The 18,178-nt window shown below is 43.7% G+C and overlaps 2 protein-coding genes across 2 annotated transcripts; one reads left to right on the plus strand and one right to left on the minus strand.

Moving 5' to 3' along the window:
• Nucleotides 1–4,063: 4,063 nt before the first annotated feature.
• On the plus strand, nt 4,064–16,990 carry wdr33 (WD repeat domain 33). Its single transcript, XM_061979202.2, has 21 exons — nt 4,064–4,297; nt 6,072–6,290; nt 6,641–6,709; nt 7,081–7,185; nt 7,313–7,408; nt 9,763–9,914; nt 11,369–11,466; nt 11,579–11,705; nt 11,777–11,931; nt 12,384–12,462; nt 12,546–12,656; nt 12,749–12,843; nt 13,245–13,331; nt 13,500–13,636; nt 13,717–13,872; nt 13,951–14,463; nt 14,540–14,597; nt 15,302–15,602; nt 16,031–16,179; nt 16,259–16,438; nt 16,663–16,990. The coding sequence occupies exons 2-21, from the start codon at nt 6,087–6,089 to the stop codon at nt 16,794–16,796; spliced, it is 3,006 nt and encodes a 1,001-aa protein (XP_061835186.2). The 5' UTR covers nt 4,064–4,297; nt 6,072–6,086; the 3' UTR covers nt 16,797–16,990.
• On the minus strand, nt 16,509–17,811 carry sft2d3 (SFT2 domain containing 3). Its single transcript, XM_061979203.2, has one exon. It carries the CDS (start codon nt 17,724–17,726, stop codon nt 17,049–17,051), a length of 678 nt encoding a protein of 225 aa, XP_061835187.1. The 5' UTR covers nt 17,727–17,811; the 3' UTR covers nt 16,509–17,048.
• Nucleotides 17,812–18,178: the final 367 nt, after the last annotated feature.

Raw genomic sequence — 18,178 nt, forward strand, 5'->3', positions numbered from 1 at the left:
TAACTTCACCAGTTTTAGATTATTTTTTATTCAAAATCGCTGAATTTTCACATTTGTCGTTCAAATACTGAGAAGAGACTTGTGATGAGTCAGCAGCCAGTTGAGGCACGTCACTGAGTTGAGCCTCACCATGGATTGCGCAATGACTCGGCTTACTGCTGGCCTGCTGTGCAGTGAGACCGTATTGCTATATGAATTATATTATACATTTCCATAGTTCAGTTAGCTAGTTAGTTGGGAAATTACCATATCTCAATGTTCAAATCAACATCAGAACCCAACTTTGATTAAACGTCGTCAAAAAGCATGTTGTTTCAACACTATGTTTGAGTTACTCAATGTCAGGATGTAATTCAAAAGTTTTCAATGTTGTTTAAATGCATGCTTTGATCTTTGATGGACACAGGCAAATACTGCGGCATGGTCATGCTGGACCTTCAGAAGGCCTTTGACACCGTTAACCACACTATACTGTTGGATAAGCTCAGAGCAATCGGATTTGATAAAACCTCATCGAGCTGGATGCAATCTTACTTGGAGGAGAGGGAACAGGTGGTAGAGGTGAACGGCACCGCGTCGTCGTCCCCCCCTCTCAGTAAGCTGTGGAGTCCCCCAAGGCAGTATATTAGGGCCTTTACTGTTCTTAAGATACATAAACGACATGTCATCAGCATGCGACTGTGAATTGTTCTTGTCGGATACCTGCTGGTATCCGGCAAGGACAAGTCACAGGTGGAGAAAATCCTCAGTGCTGAACTCTGTAGAATTTGCACCTGGCTCGCTGACAACAAGCTATCCATACACTTGGGTAAAACGGAATCCATCCTATTTGGGTCCCACATCAACCTTAAGAAAGTCAGTGACTTCACTATAAAAGTGGGTGACATTGTAATCACCAGGAAAGATGAGGTCACCTACCTAAGTTCCATTCTAGAGGCTAATCTTTCCTGTGATAAAATGGCAACCAAGGTAATCAAAAAGGTCAACCAACGAACGAGATATCTCTATAGAATCTCCTCTCTGGTCAACAAAAGCACCATGAGGATTCTAGCGGGAACTCTCGTTCAACCCTTTTTCGATTACGCATGCACCTCCTGGTACCCTAGCACCTCCAAAACCCTCAAATCTAGACTCCAAACATCCCAGAACAAGCTAGTCAGATTACTTCTAGACCTCCACCCCAGATCACACCTCACTCCTTCCCACTTCTCCAAAGTGGGCTGGCTCAGGGTGGAGGACAGTGTAAAACAACTTGCACTGAGCCTAGTCTATAAAATCCGCTACACCTCCCTGATACCGAAGTACATGTCAAACTACTTCCTTAAGGTAAATGACCGCCATAACCACAACACCAGGGGGAGCTCCACTAACCACGTTAAACCCAGATTCCAGATTAAGGTCTTAACTAGAGATGTCCGATAATATCGGCCTGCCGATATTATCGGCCGATAAATGCTTTAAAATGTAATATCGGAAATTATCGGTATCGTTTTTTTTATTATCGGTATCGTTTTTTTTAAAATTAAATCAACATAAAAAACACAAGATACACTTACAATTAGTGCACCAACCCAAAAAACCTCCCTCCCCCATTTACACTCATTCACACAAAAGGGTTGTTTCTTTCTGTTATTAATATTCTGGTTCCTACATTATATATCAATATATATCAATACAGTCTGCAAGGGAGACAGTCCGTAAGCACACATGATTGTGCGTGCTGCTGGTCCACTAATAGTACTAACCTTTAACAGTTAATTTTACTCATTTTCATTAACTACTAGTTTCTATGTAACTGTTTTATATTGTTTTACTTTCTTTTTTATTCAAGAAAATGTTTTTAATTTATTTATCTTATTTTATTAATTTTTTTAAAAGGAGCTTATCTTCACCATACCTGGTTGTCCAAATTAGGCATAATAATGTGTTAATTCCACGACTGTATATATCGGTATCGGTTGATATCGGTATCGGTAATTAAGAATTGGACAATATTGGAATATTGGATATCGGCAAAAAAGCCATTATCGGACATCCCTAGTCTTAACTCATTCTCTTTCTATGCCACATCAATATGGAATGCACTCCCAACAGGTGTAAAAGAAAGGGCATCTCTATCCTCCTTCAAAACCACACCAAAAGAACACCTCCAGGCAACTTCAACCCTAAACTAACACCCTCCCTTCCACATCCTACCTCCCCAGATTGTAAATAATCAAATGTAGATACTTATTCTTATGCTTTCTGATCTCTCTCTCTGTGTCCACTACTTGCTTGCTGTACATATCCTACCAAGTCAGTCCTACACTGTTCCAATGTCCATTTCTCTGATGATGCAATTATTGATGACTGAAGTGTTGATATCAACCAAACCTACCCCCCCCCCCCTCCACATCCCACACCCCGGATTGTAAATATTGTAAATAATTCAATGTATATACTCTGATGATTATCTTGTGTGATGACTGTATTGCGATTATCAGTGACGTGCGGTGAGGTTCATGGCTGGTGAGGCACTGACTTCATCACAGTCAGATTTACAAACATATGAACCCTACAGAATATCTTATTCACCATTGGCAGCAGTTAACGGGTTATGTTTAAAAGCTCATACCAGCATTCTTCCCTGCTTGGCACTCAGCCTCAAGGGTTGGAATTGGGGGTTAAATCACCAAAAATTATTCCCGGGCACGGCGCCGCTGCTGCCCACTGCTCCCCTCACCTCCCAGGGGGTGATCAAGGGATGGGTCAAATGCAGAGGACAAATTTCACCACACCTAGTGTGTGTGTGACAATCATTGGTACTTTAACTTAACACATACAAACTGTAGCACACACTTTATTTACCTTCTTTCAAAAACTTCCGCTCCACTCCAACGTGTCATCACTTCCGCTCTTTGCGCCTTCAAAATAAGAGCTCAAGGCATATACTGTATAACAGCGCATAACAGGAACTTAACATCACAAAGAGGAAAGCCCATAAAAATAGGTTACAAAAGTTATTTAATAAGAAGCCAAAAAGTGCAAAAACAATAATGTTCGTGTTGGAGGAGTTGTGAATAAGGTACACCTGCAGTCTGCAGGTGTACCTTGTGGCCCTGCAGTCATTCACAACTCCTCCAACACGAACATTATTGTTTTTGCACTTTTTGGCTTCTTATGAAATAACTTTTTTAAATAGATTCAATCTTGCACGTGGAAAGTTTAAGTGTGGGCTTTAGTTGATATAACACTCCCGTCAGGGGTTGAAATCTACGGCGGGGGTGCAGGAGGCGGGATTACTGGAGCCTCAACCAGTGCGTCTTTTGCAGCCGTTTTATGATCGCTCAGCACAAGAAATACGTTACACACATACAGTTGTTGACAAAATACACTGTACATTATATACCTCAGCTAACTAAACTATGGAAATGTATAATATAGTTCATATAGCAATACGGTCTCACTGCACAGCAGGCCAGCAGTTAGCTGCTGATCACCGCACCGTCTCTTCTCAGTATTTGAACGGCAAATGTGAAAATTCAGCGATTTTGAATAAAAATAATCTAAAACTGGCGAAGTTAAATGGAAAATAACTTTATAGTATAATCACTGGATACATATAACAATTTAATAAAAATGTTTTCTTTTTACATTTTTTTTCTTTCCATGATGGCAGATGAGGCCCCGCCTCACCTGCCTCTAGTGACTGCACGTCACTGGTGATTATAGTAAATACCTGTATCATGAATCAATTTAAGTGGACTTAAACAAGTTGAAAAACTTATTCGGGTCTTACCATTTAGTGGTCAATTGTACGGAATATGTACTGCACTGTGCAATCTACTAATAAAAGTTTCAATCAATCAATCAAACCTTAAGCATATAAAGTCAAATTACATTGCTTGATTAATCTGCATATATACATGATGAATGCGATATTTTTTGTAATTAATCATATGAGTGAACTAGTTATTTTCGCAGATGGTTGCGTAATTATCTAATAAAAGCTCCTACTTCAATGCGCGATGGTAATGTTATTTACAAGCCGGTGTTAGTTTTTCAGTGACGCCACTGAGCAAAAAAGAAGTGCGCGTGCTCCGGGCGCGAGAATGTAGCCAAGTAGCGACGTGATGACGTCACACCCCATGTTTGAGCCGCGGCTTGTGTTAGCTAGTGGCTAGCTAGTGGCTAAAACGGCACAAACGTGGGTAATTTACCGCAGAGTTTAAATATTTATTGAAAGAGGAGCTTGGATGATTCAGCAGCTAATGTCTGGTCGCTAGCCGACGAACTAACTGTGCCGTGGAGACGTTTGGTGAGTAGCTAATGTGAACTACCCGGATTAGCATTTGGGGGCAGCGGGCCTTTAGCATTGCCGCTAGCCAACTGGACAAAACAAGCCAAAGAAAAAACCCACTTTACTCACTGTGTAGGACTGTATCAAAATAGTATGCAAGTGTTCGACTAATTTAGTCCCCAGGAGCATTATTTTACTCGCTGTTAGTTTACAATTAAAGTTAGCCGCTCATGCTAACATGGCTAGCGGGCTAACGAGGCGCGCTAGGAACGGAATGAACGTAGAGGTCCAGTTGTATACTCGCGTCCATGTCAACGTGCGTATACTTGAAGTGTGTTGTACACCATCATTCATGTCAACATGCGTTTACTTGAAGTGTGTTGTACACCATCATCCATGTCAACGTGCGTTTACTTGAAGTGTGTTGTACACCACAATCCATGTCAACATTCGTTTACTTGAATGTATTGTACACTACAGTGATCACGCACCTCCTGGTACCCTAGCACCTCCAAAACCCTCAAATCTAGACTCCAAACATCCCAGAACAAGCTAGTCAGATTACTTCTAGACTTCCACCCCAGATCACACCTCACTCCTACCCACTTCTCCAAAGTGGGCTGGCTCAGGGTGGAGGACAGAGTAAAACAACTTGCACTGAGCCTAGTCTATAAAATCCGCTACACCTCCCTGATACCGAAGTACATGTCAAACTACTTCCTTAACATAAATGACCGCCATAACTACAACACCAGGGGGAGCTCCACTAACCACGTTAAACCCAGATTCCGATCTAACAAAGGTCTCACCTCATTCTCTTTCTATGCTACATCAATGTGGAATGCGCTCCCAACAGGTGTAAAAGAAAGGGCATCTCTATCCTCCTTCAAATCTGCAATAAAAGTACACCTCCAGGCAACTTCAACCCTAAACTAGCACCCTCCCTGGATTGCAAATAATCAGATGTTAATAATCTAAGGTAGATACTTTTTCTTATGCTTTCTGATCTCTCTCTCTCTCTATGTCCACTACTTGCTGTACATATCCTACCAAGTCAGACCTACACTGTTTCAATGTCCATTTCTCTGATGATGCAATTGTTGATGCTGATTGTTGATGACAGAAGTGTTGATACCAACCAAACCTAACCCCCCCCCCCCCCCCCCCCCTCCATATCCCACACCCCGGATTGTAAATAATGTAAATAATTCAATGTATATACTCTGATGATTATCTTGTGTGATGACTGTATTATGATGTTAGTATAAATTTGATAGTATCTGTATCATGAATCAATTTAAGTGGACCCCGACTTAAACAAGTTGAAAAACGTATTCGGGTGTTACCATTTAGTGGTCAATTATACGGAATATGTACTTCACTGTGCAATCTACTAATAAAAGTTTCAATCAATCAATCAATCAAAAACATCCATATCAACTTGCGTTGTTTTGTACACTCAACATGTGTGTACTGTCTTAATGTGTCTGCAAGGTGCCATGTGTTGTCAAACAACAATAATGTTCTGTGCAGATTATTCAGTCTTGCAGATATGCTAATTTGGTTCCCAATATGTGTTCATGTTGACCACATCCAGCTAAAGTAGAAGGGTTCATCATTTTCCAGGCTTAAAAATTTACTTTCCAATCAAATGTTCCACAACTTTCTGTATTCAATCTTAACAATGCTGTTGCAAACAATTAATCAAATATTTTGAGTGTCCTGAAAAAGCAGTGACATGGATGAATGACAACATTTACAGACGTGTATCACAACACATCTCCTCCTGCAGATCTAACCGGTCAACATGGCGACGGACGTCAGCTCACCGCAGCGGTTTTTCCACATGCCCCGCTTCCAGCATCAAGCGCCGCGGCAGTTGTTCTACAAGCGACCAGACTTTGCTCAACAGCAAGCAATGCAGCAGCTCACCTTCGATGGAAAACGCATGAGGAAGGCTGTCAACCGCAAAACCATCGACTACAACCCTTCGGTCATCAGATACCTGCAGGTAAACAAACAATATATGCCTTCAAACTACAACCTCTGAAGACCAACCCAATCTGGTCTCTTATGCCGGTCCATCTCCCATTCTGCTCATATTTCAACATACAGAAGGCCATTAAGTCGAAAGACAATATTTGAAGTCCATTTAAAAAAATATAAGTTGTCATGCAAGAGAAAAACATCTTATATACAATATTCTGTTATCATTACTAACAAGTGTATGTGGATGTTAGAGGTTCTATTGTAGCCGCTTGAGAAAAACAAACATGGCACAATGTGAGTGCTTTGTCCCTATCCATCTTTTTGGATTGCTTTGTAAAGGGGTCATCCTCTGCCACATCTTTTTGCTCACAGAATCGTCAGTGGCAACGAGATCACCGTGACCTACGAGCCATTCAGCCTGATGCCGGCTGCTACAACGACGTGAGTTATCCATCCCTCCATCCATTTTCTACCGCTTATTCCCTTCGGGGTGGCGGGGGGCGCTGGAGCCTATCTCAGCTACAATCTGGCGGAAGGCGGGGTACACCCTGGACAAGTCGCGACCTCATCACAGCGCCAACACAGATAGTTAAAGCCACACTTTCTCATGCAGATGTTCTGTGTGAACGGCAAAGATATCACATCTGTTCTGTTGTGTTTGTGTAGTCCTTGAATTGTCACCATGCCAATACTGCTTTTAGACATTAATGGAAACTTTGTTAAAGTTTTGTACGAGGCACGTTTAACGTGTGCCCTGATTCAATTAAGAAGAAATCAAATTGATGCATTCTGGCTAACATTGTCTCCCACAGTTGGTTCCTCCCATCGGAATGATGAACAATCCAATGAATGCTGTGACCACAAAGTTTGTGCGCACGTCCACCAACAAAGTCAAATGTCCTGTCTTTGTCATCCGGGTGAGTTACTGCGTTTCATTTTCTGTCTCAATCACATGAAACTTATTATTGTTGTGTGTGTGTCAGTCATTTGGGTGAGTTGTTTCCTGTCACTAACATTGAAATTATTACTATTGTTTGTATCCAGTGGACTCCTGAGGGGCGTCGTCTGGTCACGGGAGCGTCCAGCGGCGAGTTTACGCTATGGAACGGACTGACATTCAACTTTGAGACCATTTTACAGGTGAACACACGTGTCTTCTTGTTCAAATCCATATCATTTGAACTTATGTGTGAGATAAAAAGGAATTTATGTTAAATGACACTGTAAGCCTACATTCACACTGCAGGGTCAGATGTCCATTTCTGATTTTTTTTGTCAAATCTGATCTTTTTATGGCCATTCACGTTATTAAAAAAAATTTGATTTGTAATGTGAATGCAATCTAACCCGTATGCGGTCATGACGTCACACGCAATAAATTGTTTACAGAAGTAACCATGGCTTCCACTCTCGTCGGTCTCAGTACTGGCTCATTTGTGGCAATTTCATGGATTTTGTGCAATCAACGTCAATAGGGATGGGAATAGAAAACGGTCCATGTTCAGAACCAGTTCCCAGTGTATCAGTTCCTTGGAATCGCTTGCCATCTTGTCTAGAGGTTCTCTTAACGGTTCTTGCGGGTGGGGATGACGTCAGCAACATGGCATGTTCCCGGGCGGAAAAGCTCACCGAAGTTTGTCAACATTTTACCAAAAAAAGACAGCAAGGGCGCTACATTTAATAACTCCAAGGTTGCTATTTCATCAAGAGGAGGACATACGAGCAATATGCTGGAACATTTGAACATATAGCATGCAATGAATGTTGTGTTCTTGAACTGTGCCGATCTCATCCCAGGCAGCAGCAGTCATCTGACGTAAATACATCAGGTACTAATACCGCCGATAATGTAAGTACTATTACCTGTTCAATTAAAATGAATGCCTACTCATTTAGATGAGCATGAGGAGACATATTCTGACCGGTATGGAGGAGTGCAGTAACAGCTCCAGTTCAGTCTCCCACTAGCTTTCCCCGCTGCAGGGAAGAGTACCACTCGGCCAGGAACGACAAATGTCACCGAGCAATCAGAATCAGAATAGTTTTTATTGCCATTGTCTGAGAACGGGTTAACAAACTAGGAATTTTACTTGGTGCAATCGTGCAACATAAAACACATATAACAGAATAGAATAACATAAGATGTAACTGAGCTATCAGATCTTGTTATTGTTCATGTGCCTGATGACTAAGTTTATGGTCAAAAGCTTACAACAAATTTGCCAAATAGATGCTCCTTTGGTAGGTGAATATTCAATTGTAGTCAAAGAAAAGTTGTGTTTTTCTCCAACCACATTTTCACTCAGTCATTATATTATACAGGTGGAACTCGTAAAATTAGAATATCGTGTAAAAGTCCATTCATGTCAGCAATTGAACTTCAAATGTGAAATTAATATGTGATATTAACACATTACATGCAAACTGAAATATGTCAAGCCTTTATTTGATACAACGTTGATGATCATGGCTTACAGTTTAAAAAAAAAACAACACATTTTCTGAGATGTTCAATTTAAGGTTTTCATAAGACATCAGCAATAAACATTCACACTATATCAAAATAAGGTTTGAAATATCTCATATTGCATGCCATGAGCCCTTGTCATTATATTAGTTTCACCTTGTAAATCTAAACAAACCTTTGCACTGTATATTGCAAGGTATATTTTCTAGGTAGATGACAAACATTCTTAAAAGTAAAAAAAAAAATGTTTATGAAATGTTACATTCTTGTGTAATTTCCACGTTTTATTTTTGTTACATTCTACAGATTTTTTTTAATTTTTTAAAATCTATTTTCAAAAGTTTTTTCCTATGCTATGTGCCTCTTAAGACCTCACTGTTGGCTTTGGAAGGTCATGTGAGCTCTAAATTAAACAAAATTGATGCAAATCCATCTATTTATCTTTTTCTCCAAATAAGAATCGGTAAGAGAACCGAATCGTTAAGCAGAATTGAAAATGGAATCGGAACCAGAAAAACCTTATCAATTCCCATCCCTAGTATTTTGGCTCTAGCAGTTTTAAGGGATGATTTGCTTTGATGTCTGCTTGAAGAGTGTGTCTGTGGGCGAGCAGTCGGAGACAGGAGTGGTGGAACTTTCACTTGAGTTCCTTAAACATTATTTTCACCTGTTTTCTGTTCAGTTGTCAACTATTTATTTTGTTACCGTCTATTTAGGATAATACTTATGACGCTAATCGCTTTTTGATGACTGTCTGGTCGGATGAGTGCGACCTGAGCGCAGTAGCGTTCACATTGAGGACACATCGCATGTATCTCTGATTTATATCCACTTACAAAAGAGGCTTGGTCTGCATATGAAAAATTCGGAATTGCACTGTTCACACGGACATGAAAAAATCTGATACAAATCGCATATGCGCCAAAAAATCGTGTTTGACCTGCATTGTGAACAAGGCCTTAGTAGCTGTAGCTACGTCTCAAGTGACAGTATGGTAACGTGTCCAATGCCCTCCTCCTCACTGCAGGCTCACGACAGTCCGGTGCGTGCCATGACATGGTCCCACAACGACATGTGGATGCTGACGGCGGACCATGGCGGCTATGTGAAGTACTGGCAGTCCAACATGAACAACGTGAAGATGTTCCAGGCTCACAAGGAGGCCGTTAGAGAAGCCAGGTTTACTCCCAATCTCAACTTTTCTGTAGTTCCGCCCATTCTTTGTGTACTGGCCGCCCTGCAATACCAGGCTGCGGCTGTGCGGGGGCGCTGGTTGCTTGATGACAGATGTACGTGTGTGCTGTTGCAACACTGCAATGATTTTTTGTTGATTTGTGTCTTAATAAAGTCATCTAAAATGGATGAAAGTGCTTTCGCCAGGCCTTGTGGCTGCATGGTGATTTGCTACAAATCAATAAAGTTCCATCAAGGATCAATAAAGGTAGAGAAGAAAGACAAACAGCACTTTTAGGCTGTGAATAAACTTTTGGATGGCGAATCCTTAGAAGCACGGGAGACGACTTGTGTGAATCCCAGAGCCTACATTTGCCATCATGCACACCAGTTAGATCACCACTGAGCTTCCAGTGTGTAACAGCAGAGAAAATCTTTCATCACCATCATCTTAGTGTGTTGTACTGTTGCCATGGGGATGCTATCTCACAAGTAACAGCCTAGCTTAGCACTAGCCCTCTGCCCCACACTGTCATGTGACTGGAAGACATGATGGGAAGTTAAACATGGAATTATTATCCTTGTCCTGGAAAAGTGTTCATTGTCTCACTCTGAACTTTGTGTGACCTTTAACTTGTTTCTTGTTGAATTCACTCGCTAATGTTTGATGCTAGCACATATGTGTGTGATCACACTCCATTCATTCAAAATAATTTTCAATTCAAACAAGACATTCTCAAAACAAGCTTTTCAATTTGGTTTGAGTTTTTCATGTGTCTTTTGCACAATGTCTTTATTGATATATTGCAGTTGAAAAATGTCAGTTAATTGTAGGTTTATAATCATATGGTGTTATGCCAATGTTGAAAATAGGTCAACAAAATTAATGTTAGTAAATTATTAGGAAAATTATAATAGGTTAATATGTGAATATGACAAGATGGAGACATTTAGGTGTGTCTGTGCTGATGATGCACACAAGGACTGTTTTGCCTGGGTGGGGTTTTTTGTATTTGATTGAAAAAATTATTATTCAATTGTTTTTATCGTAAGCCAGTTTGCATATATAAGTATTAATAAGTAGAATTACAAAAGTAAAATTGTAAAAGCATGAAAATAAGGTATTTTACAGTTATTGTCCAGCAAGGGGCGCTGGTTCACGAGCTGCACTAACGTACACTTTGGCTCATATATGTATCAATATTTGATTGATTGGCAGCTTTTTCTTGCAATTGTAAATATATATCAGTGTACAAAGACATTTTATTAAGAGGTGAGTTTAAAATAAACATCCATGGAGTTATACAAACGGGGTGACTAACTGGTCCCACCGGGTTTCATGGAAACAAGTGGCGTGCTGCCATGTCACTATGCCCTTCACGTGTGTTGCAGCAGGAAGGCTGGGATGGAAGACACTGTCCTTTCCCAGGTTGACTTGTGACTTCCTGTGTCCTCTCCAGCTTTTCGCCCACTGATAGTAAATTTGCCACCTGCTCAGATGACGGCACTGTTCGGATTTGGGACTTTCAGCGCTGCCATGAGGAGCGCATCCTTCGAGGTAGGACCGCACACTTGCCCCACACCATTTTTTAAGCATTTCCACCTTTGTGCTAACTAGCGAGCTAACTATGGGTAGCACAGTGAACAAAATTAAAACTGTGTTTATTTAGGTCATGGTGCTGATGTGAAGTGTGTGGACTGGCACCCCACTAAAGGTCTGGTGGTGTCTGGCAGCAAAGACAGTCAGCAGCCAATCAAATTCTGGGACCCAAAAACTGGACAGAGTCTTGCAACATTGTGAGTCCAAACTACGTGGGACATGTACATGTCCTCAGTGAATGTCTGACCTTTGACCCGCATGTTCTTAGACACGCCCACAAAAACACGGTGATGGAGGTCAAGTGGAACACAAACGGAAACTGGCTGCTTACTGCCTCGCGTGACCACCTTTGTAAACTGTTTGACATCAGGAACCTGAAGGAAGAACTCCAGGTGTTCCGGGGTCATAAAAAAGAAGCAACAGGTAAGAAGTACTTCCTGTCAACAGCTACGATACCACAATACATATGACAATGATGTTACATGTATGACATCCTATCCTCCTAACTAAAGCACCTTTTCTTGTTTGCGTCCTGATTCTTTCCTGTTTGATTCTTCCATGTTTGCCTTCCCACTCTTTCCCATTTCTGTTTGCTCGTTGACTCTTTCCTGTTTGCCTTCTAAATGTTTCCTGTTTGACTTTTTCCTTTTGCTTCCTGGCTCTTTGATGTTGTCCCCTCATTCTTTCTTGTTTTGACTCTTTGCTAATTGTCCACTGACTCTTTCTTGTCAGACTATTTCCTGTTTGCCCCCGGACACTTTTCTATTTTTCTCTTTACGGGGTTTTTTTCTTGATTCTTTACTGATTGACTATTTCCGGTTTGCTTCCTGATTCTCTCCTGTTTTGCCACTAACTCTTCTTTATTGGCCCCTCAGCGGTGGCGTGGCATCCCATCCATGAAGGCCTGTTTGCTAGCGGAGGTTCTGATGGTTCTTTGCTTTTCTGGCACACAGGGTAAGAACAACACAGGAGTGTTCAATGATGCTTTTAATGTTACAGGCTGAGGCATATTTGGATAAGGTGTTGTGTTTTGTCAGAGTGGAGAAGGAGGTGGGAGGCATGGAGATGGCTCATGAGGGAATGATCTGGAGTCTGGCCTGGCACCCGCTAGGTCACATTTTGTGCTCTGGCTCCAATGACCACACCAGGTAACTCTGGTAACATGTAACATGCCTGCAACATGGTTACCGCATGTATCATGTAGTTGGAAAAACAAGTCCTCCATGTTTGTGTTTATCAGTAAATTTTGGACAAGGAATCGTCCCGGTGACAAGATGAGGGACCGTTATAACCTCAACCTGCTACCTGGAATGTCAGAAGATGGCGTGGAATACGGTGAGTCACATGACCACTTGCCATATGTGGCGGGAATTACCTAGACTACTGAATTGTTCATTAGCTTGTTTAACATGTCTTAACTCTTTACTATTATTAGCATATTGGATAGCTAAAACTAGCATCCTCACTTAAGCAGGGTGCCTGACCCGCTGCTTTCTAAAACACAAACTACACAGGCCGTTACCTGGCAAACAGGAAGCGCAGCGAATAAGCGTATAGATGGCTTAAAAACGTCTGTTTATAAAATCCATAATTTAACAGTTTGGTTTGATTCAGAATCACAATGAATAACAATCGCAATTTTGTTGTGAATCTTTTTTTTTTTCTCACACCCCGTGTGTGTGTGTGTGTGTGTGTGTGTGTGTGTGTGTGTGCATAAAAAATGCCACTGTCAACAGATGACATGGACTCAAACAGCATTGCTGCCATCCCTGGAATGGGCATCCCTGAGCAGCTGAAGGCCGCCATGGAGCAGGAGCAGAGTCGTAAGTCCACTTTTATGTTTGTGGGCCAGGTGACCTCGGTCTTGCATGACACCATTTTAAATTTAAAAAGTGACATTTCAACTTATTTACTGTACTTTTACACCTGCACTTGTATTCAGCATGTAGGTTTTTTTTAGTCAGTGACTCTGGAAGTTGTGTGGTATGCAGATAAGGAGGCAGGGCCAGAGGAGATGTCCATCCCAGGACTGGACTGGGGCATGGATGAGGTTATGGGAAAAGACAACAAGAAGGTCCCCCAAAAGAAAGTCCCCTACGCCAAACCCATCCCAGCCCAGTTCCAACAGGTGAATACTCACTCTTCAACTTTGAACAAGTCACACCAGTCAGAATTTCTGAAGCAGGCCTGCCCCTAACCCTCCCACAGGCCTGGGCTGAGAATAAAGTTCCCATGATGCCCCCTGCTGGAGACAGTCCCAAAGAGCGCAAAGTGGAGCAGAAATTGGAAATGAAGAAGAAAACACAGACGGAGATGGAGCAGGAGATAGCATCTTTCCAGTACACCAACCCCTTGCTGATGGAGGTGAGTTTACGTTTGGAAGCCCATGGGTCATTAGTGTGGTCGCATGCTGATTGGCTGCTGTTTTATCTTGTTGAACAGCAGCTGAAGATGGACCGCATGATGGGTACCGAAGGGAACAACCAGAGCAAAGGCCATGTGGGCCCCTTCCCTGGTCAACAGAACTTCCCTCGACCCCAGCAGATGTCCAACAGCATGGGGACTCCCATGGGCTCTGGAGGCATGCAACCTTCTTTCATGGCCCCTGGTCAGATGGGGGCTCCCTCTGGGCCACCTCAGGGCATGATGGGACCTGTAGACATGCAAAGACATCCTGCACCCACCAGGAACTTGGGCCCTCAAGGACATCACAGCATGGGTCCTGGACCTAGAGGAATGCAGGGTCCCCACGGGGGAATGACAGGGCCACCCGCTAGAGGAATGGGTCCCCGAGACCTACAGGGGGCTCCGCCTCAGGGGGGAATTATGGGGCCCCCATCCAGGACACATGGCAACATGCCAAACAACTATGGGATGAGTAACATGCAGGCTACCCCGGGTGGGATGCATGGGCCCCCGGGGAACATGCAGGGCCCCCCGTACATGCAGCATCAGGTGAGTCAGTGTGTCATGACACATTTACATGTTGACTTGATTCCCCCTGACTTGTGACATGCTGTGGTCCTCACAGACTCAGACCTCGGCACCTGTGATGCATGGGAGGGGCCAACAGGGCCCCAACAACAAAGGTGGGTCTAAAGACACATTCATACAAACAAGACGTTTTAAAAACGCACACTTGTCTTTGCAATTTTGTCTCTTGTCCAAATGCAAGCGTATATTTTGGTCAGAGACTTTTGAGAAGTCCGGTCGGAGTGTTGTTTCAAAAATTTGTCTCCAGTTTGTGTGCGATGACGTGTAAAACCGAGTATTTTGGTTTGTGTAAAAAGATTTGCAATATTATCTAATGTTAACATTTTTTTTTTTACAACAGAACACAATATATCTTTTTATTTACAAGTGTTTTATGTTTTAAAAGTGATGTATCACACAGTAAGAAAACCAACTGAACATCACATGAGCAAGCACTTGGTGACAAAGGCAAAGAAAAACTCCCTTGATCATTACCCAGGCTTTGTGGGGCGTCTGTTGGGTTGAGCCAGAAAAAAATAGTACAGGGATAAAGGGTCAATAGAGGTTGTGGGACCGGGAAAGGCTGAGAAGAACAAGTCCGCTGTAGAAGCTTTTTGGGCTTCTGATTAGGCAAAATATTAATGGTCGGTGAATGTTTCCATGTGCACAGATTGTTTTGGAACAGCACTCGTGTGGATGAAGATCGTTCACCAGAGAGGCATTTTTGAACATATTTGTGTTTATATGGACATAGTCTTTGGGTAAGAGTCAAAGACAAAAACACGGTTCTGAGTTTTTGGCATTTCTTTTATCCAACCAGACCCTCGGGGGCCATCACCAAACCACCTCATGGGGCCTCCGGAACGCCAAGGCGCCGGGGGGCCCGACCAGGGACATTACTGGGGGGAAAATCAGCAAGGCCGACACGGGGCGCAGGACTTTGACGTGAACCAGAAGTTCCATGGACGAGGAGAGGAGGGATGGAGACACGGACCCGCCTACCAGGGAGGTGGGGGGCACCTCAGCGGGAGCGGTCACCGAGGAGGTAGCGGCGGTAACTGGGGCACCGATGACAGGCCCCCCCGAGACTCAGGAGAGTTCAGAGGGCGACGAGATGACAGGTGAGTGTGAGCTGTTGCTTCTTTGACTCGGACACAAACACTTAACTTAACTTGGGGCGGCATGGCGTAGTGGGTAGAGCAACCGTGCCAGAAACCTGAGGGTTGCAGGTTCGCTAACCGCCTCTTACCATCCAAAAATCGCTGCCGTTGTGTCCTTGGGCGGGACACTTCACCCTTTTCCCCCGGTGCCACTCACACCGGTGAATTGAATGATGAATGATAGGTGGTGGTCGGAGGGGCCGTTGGCGCAAATTGCAGCCACGCTTCCGTCAGTCTACCCCAGGGCAGCTGTGGCTATGAAAGTAGCTTACCACCACCAGGTGTGAATGAATGATGGGTTCTACATGTAAAGCGACTTTGGGTACTTAGAAAAGCGCTATATAAATCCCAGGTATTATTATTATTATTATTAAACCTTAATGCTTCAGATTTAGAGGCGGTTCAGGTCGACCTGGAGGTCGAGGTTACCAGGATGAGTACGGGAGCAAGGAGGAAGGCTTTGATGGCTCTGAAGACGTGAGAAGCTGGGACACCGGAAGCCGGGGAAGACCACGAGGCGGCGGACCCCCCAGAGGGGGTAATTTCAATTAGATGACAATCTCGGCCACGCCCACATGGCAACCTCAATATCAATGAAACATGTTTAATGTCCTCAGGTCACGATGGCTATCGTGATGGTCCCCAGTTGCATGATGGGACGTCCCCTGTGGGCCGTGAGCGCTCTTTGTCTCTCCAGGGGATGGACATGGCATCTCTGCCGCCACGAAAAAGACCATGGCAGGACGGCCCGGGAACTGCAGACCCTCGAGAGCGAGAGTTGCCCGCCGCCGACACAGGTGACTTTTGTTAAAATTTGCACAACACATTTCAAATGTTACTTTTCTTCTACTCACAAAAACATGTACATCTGAGAAACATTTCATTTATTAATCACTCAACTTTTATAAAGATCATTATCACTAAGTACCATCCTCAATTAAATCATCAATAATGATCATCAAAGATAATGATTATATCAAGAATGTGTTGACGTGGGCTCTGCTGTGTCTCCCCGACCCAGGACGACCTCCTCAGAGGGACGAAGGTGGTTATGGTCCACCGGGGAGAGGAGAACGGGGTGGGTGGGGTCCAGCGCTAAGGAGAGGAGCCCCTCCACCAAGAGGTGTGATGCGGGGTGGTGGTCGGGGCCGGTAGTCCCGGACTTTGCCCCTTTTCCCTTGATGTGACTGTCAAAGTGCTGCTGTGAATCAGCTGAGTGAAAGCAGGCCACGTGACACTGGTCATGTGACTGGTCAGTATCTTCAGCCGTCAAAGTCTCCACTTTCCTTGTTGCTTTTTTGTAATAAATGTTTTCATGATGTAATAAACATTCACACTTCAAATGTCAACCATCAAAACTGCTGGTTGTGACATCAGCACCAATTAAAGCTCACAGGGGTCGTGACGTCATATTGGCATAGTTTTGCCGCTCACTGTCCTTTTAATAACGGACGCCGCCATCCCTCCCATGAAGCGGATCCCGGCACTTCCTCCGGGAAGCAGCGACACAACGTAGCCGACGATAGCGGTGACCTGCGCTGCGGCTCCGAGTGCGGTCAGCGCGGTGCTGTGAAGGCTCAGCGCGGCATACAGAGTCCCTCCGAGGGCGCACAGGTACACGGCAGCTCCGGGCGAGGTGGGCAGGCCGGCGACCAGCTTGCTGGGTCCACGGAGCACTGCTGCGGCCGCAATGGCGAAAAGTGAACCGAGCGACCATAGCAGTGCGAACTTGCGGGCGTAGAGCAGCAACAAGGGCGCGTACAAGAACGACAAACCGAAGCACAGCGCCGACAATGCCGCTAACATCCCGAATATCGCCAGCCGTTGGCGGCGAGAAATGCCGGGCAGGCAGGGGTCCGGCTCAGCTGACCACGGCCAACTGCTACTGGAGCTCTGGGCCGCAGCATTACTGCCACGGCTTCCGGACCACGGACTGGACCACTGGCCGAACCAACTTCCAGGAACTGGCTGCGCGTCGCCTATCTCCACCGTGGTACTTGAGCGAGACTGAGAGATTGTCTTGGCGGCCCCGCCGCCTTTGGACTGAGCTAAATACTCCTGCAGCTGCCGGTTCAACTCCGCCATGACGCGTTCATGCAAACAAGGAACTAGCTACCATGCTAACGTCTTCCGCTCTGCTTCTTCTTTTCTTTGTGGAAACTTGTACAGGTTTGACATTCTCTCTGGCGGCTTCTAGCGGATGTAGAACACAGTACATATTCAATCCGCTTTATTTATAAAGCACATTTTAAAAAACGTGTTTCACGAAGTGATGCACATTAGGTAAAATACACTTTTAAAAGGATAAATCTATAGCAGTCTTAGTGTAAGAAACCTTTAACTTAAAAATAAAATAATGAATTCTTAAAATCGCATGCTAGTTTGTTTTTAACTTATAAATAATATACTACAATTGACTCCGGACAAGATTGACCTATGAACCTCTTTGTATCCAATATTTTCATATCCACTGCTTGATATGTAAATTTATTATATTCAATAATTTTATGTGATATATTTTTCGCAGATATAACTGC

The sequence above is a fragment of the Nerophis lumbriciformis genome, linkage group LG19 (assembly GCF_033978685.3).
Source record: "Nerophis lumbriciformis linkage group LG19, RoL_Nlum_v2.1, whole genome shotgun sequence".
Classification (NCBI taxonomy): domain Eukaryota; kingdom Metazoa; phylum Chordata; class Actinopteri; order Syngnathiformes; family Syngnathidae; genus Nerophis; species Nerophis lumbriciformis.

Coding starts and splice junctions, on each gene's coding strand:
- sft2d3 (XM_061979203.2), bottom strand. CDS start 17,726: ATGGCGGAGTTGAACCGGCAGCTGCAGGAGTATTTAGCTCAGTCCAAA.
- wdr33 (XM_061979202.2), top strand. CDS start 6,087: ATGGCGACGGACGTCAGCTCACCGCAGCGGTTTTTCCACATGCCCCGC. Junction 6,710..7,080: donor ATGCCGGCTGCTACAACGAC/GTGAGTTATCCA, acceptor TGTCTCCCACAG/TTGGTTCCTCCCATCGGAAT. Junction 12,463..12,545: donor TTGCTTTTCTGGCACACAGG/GTAAGAACAACA, acceptor GTGTTTTGTCAG/AGTGGAGAAGGAGGTGGGAG.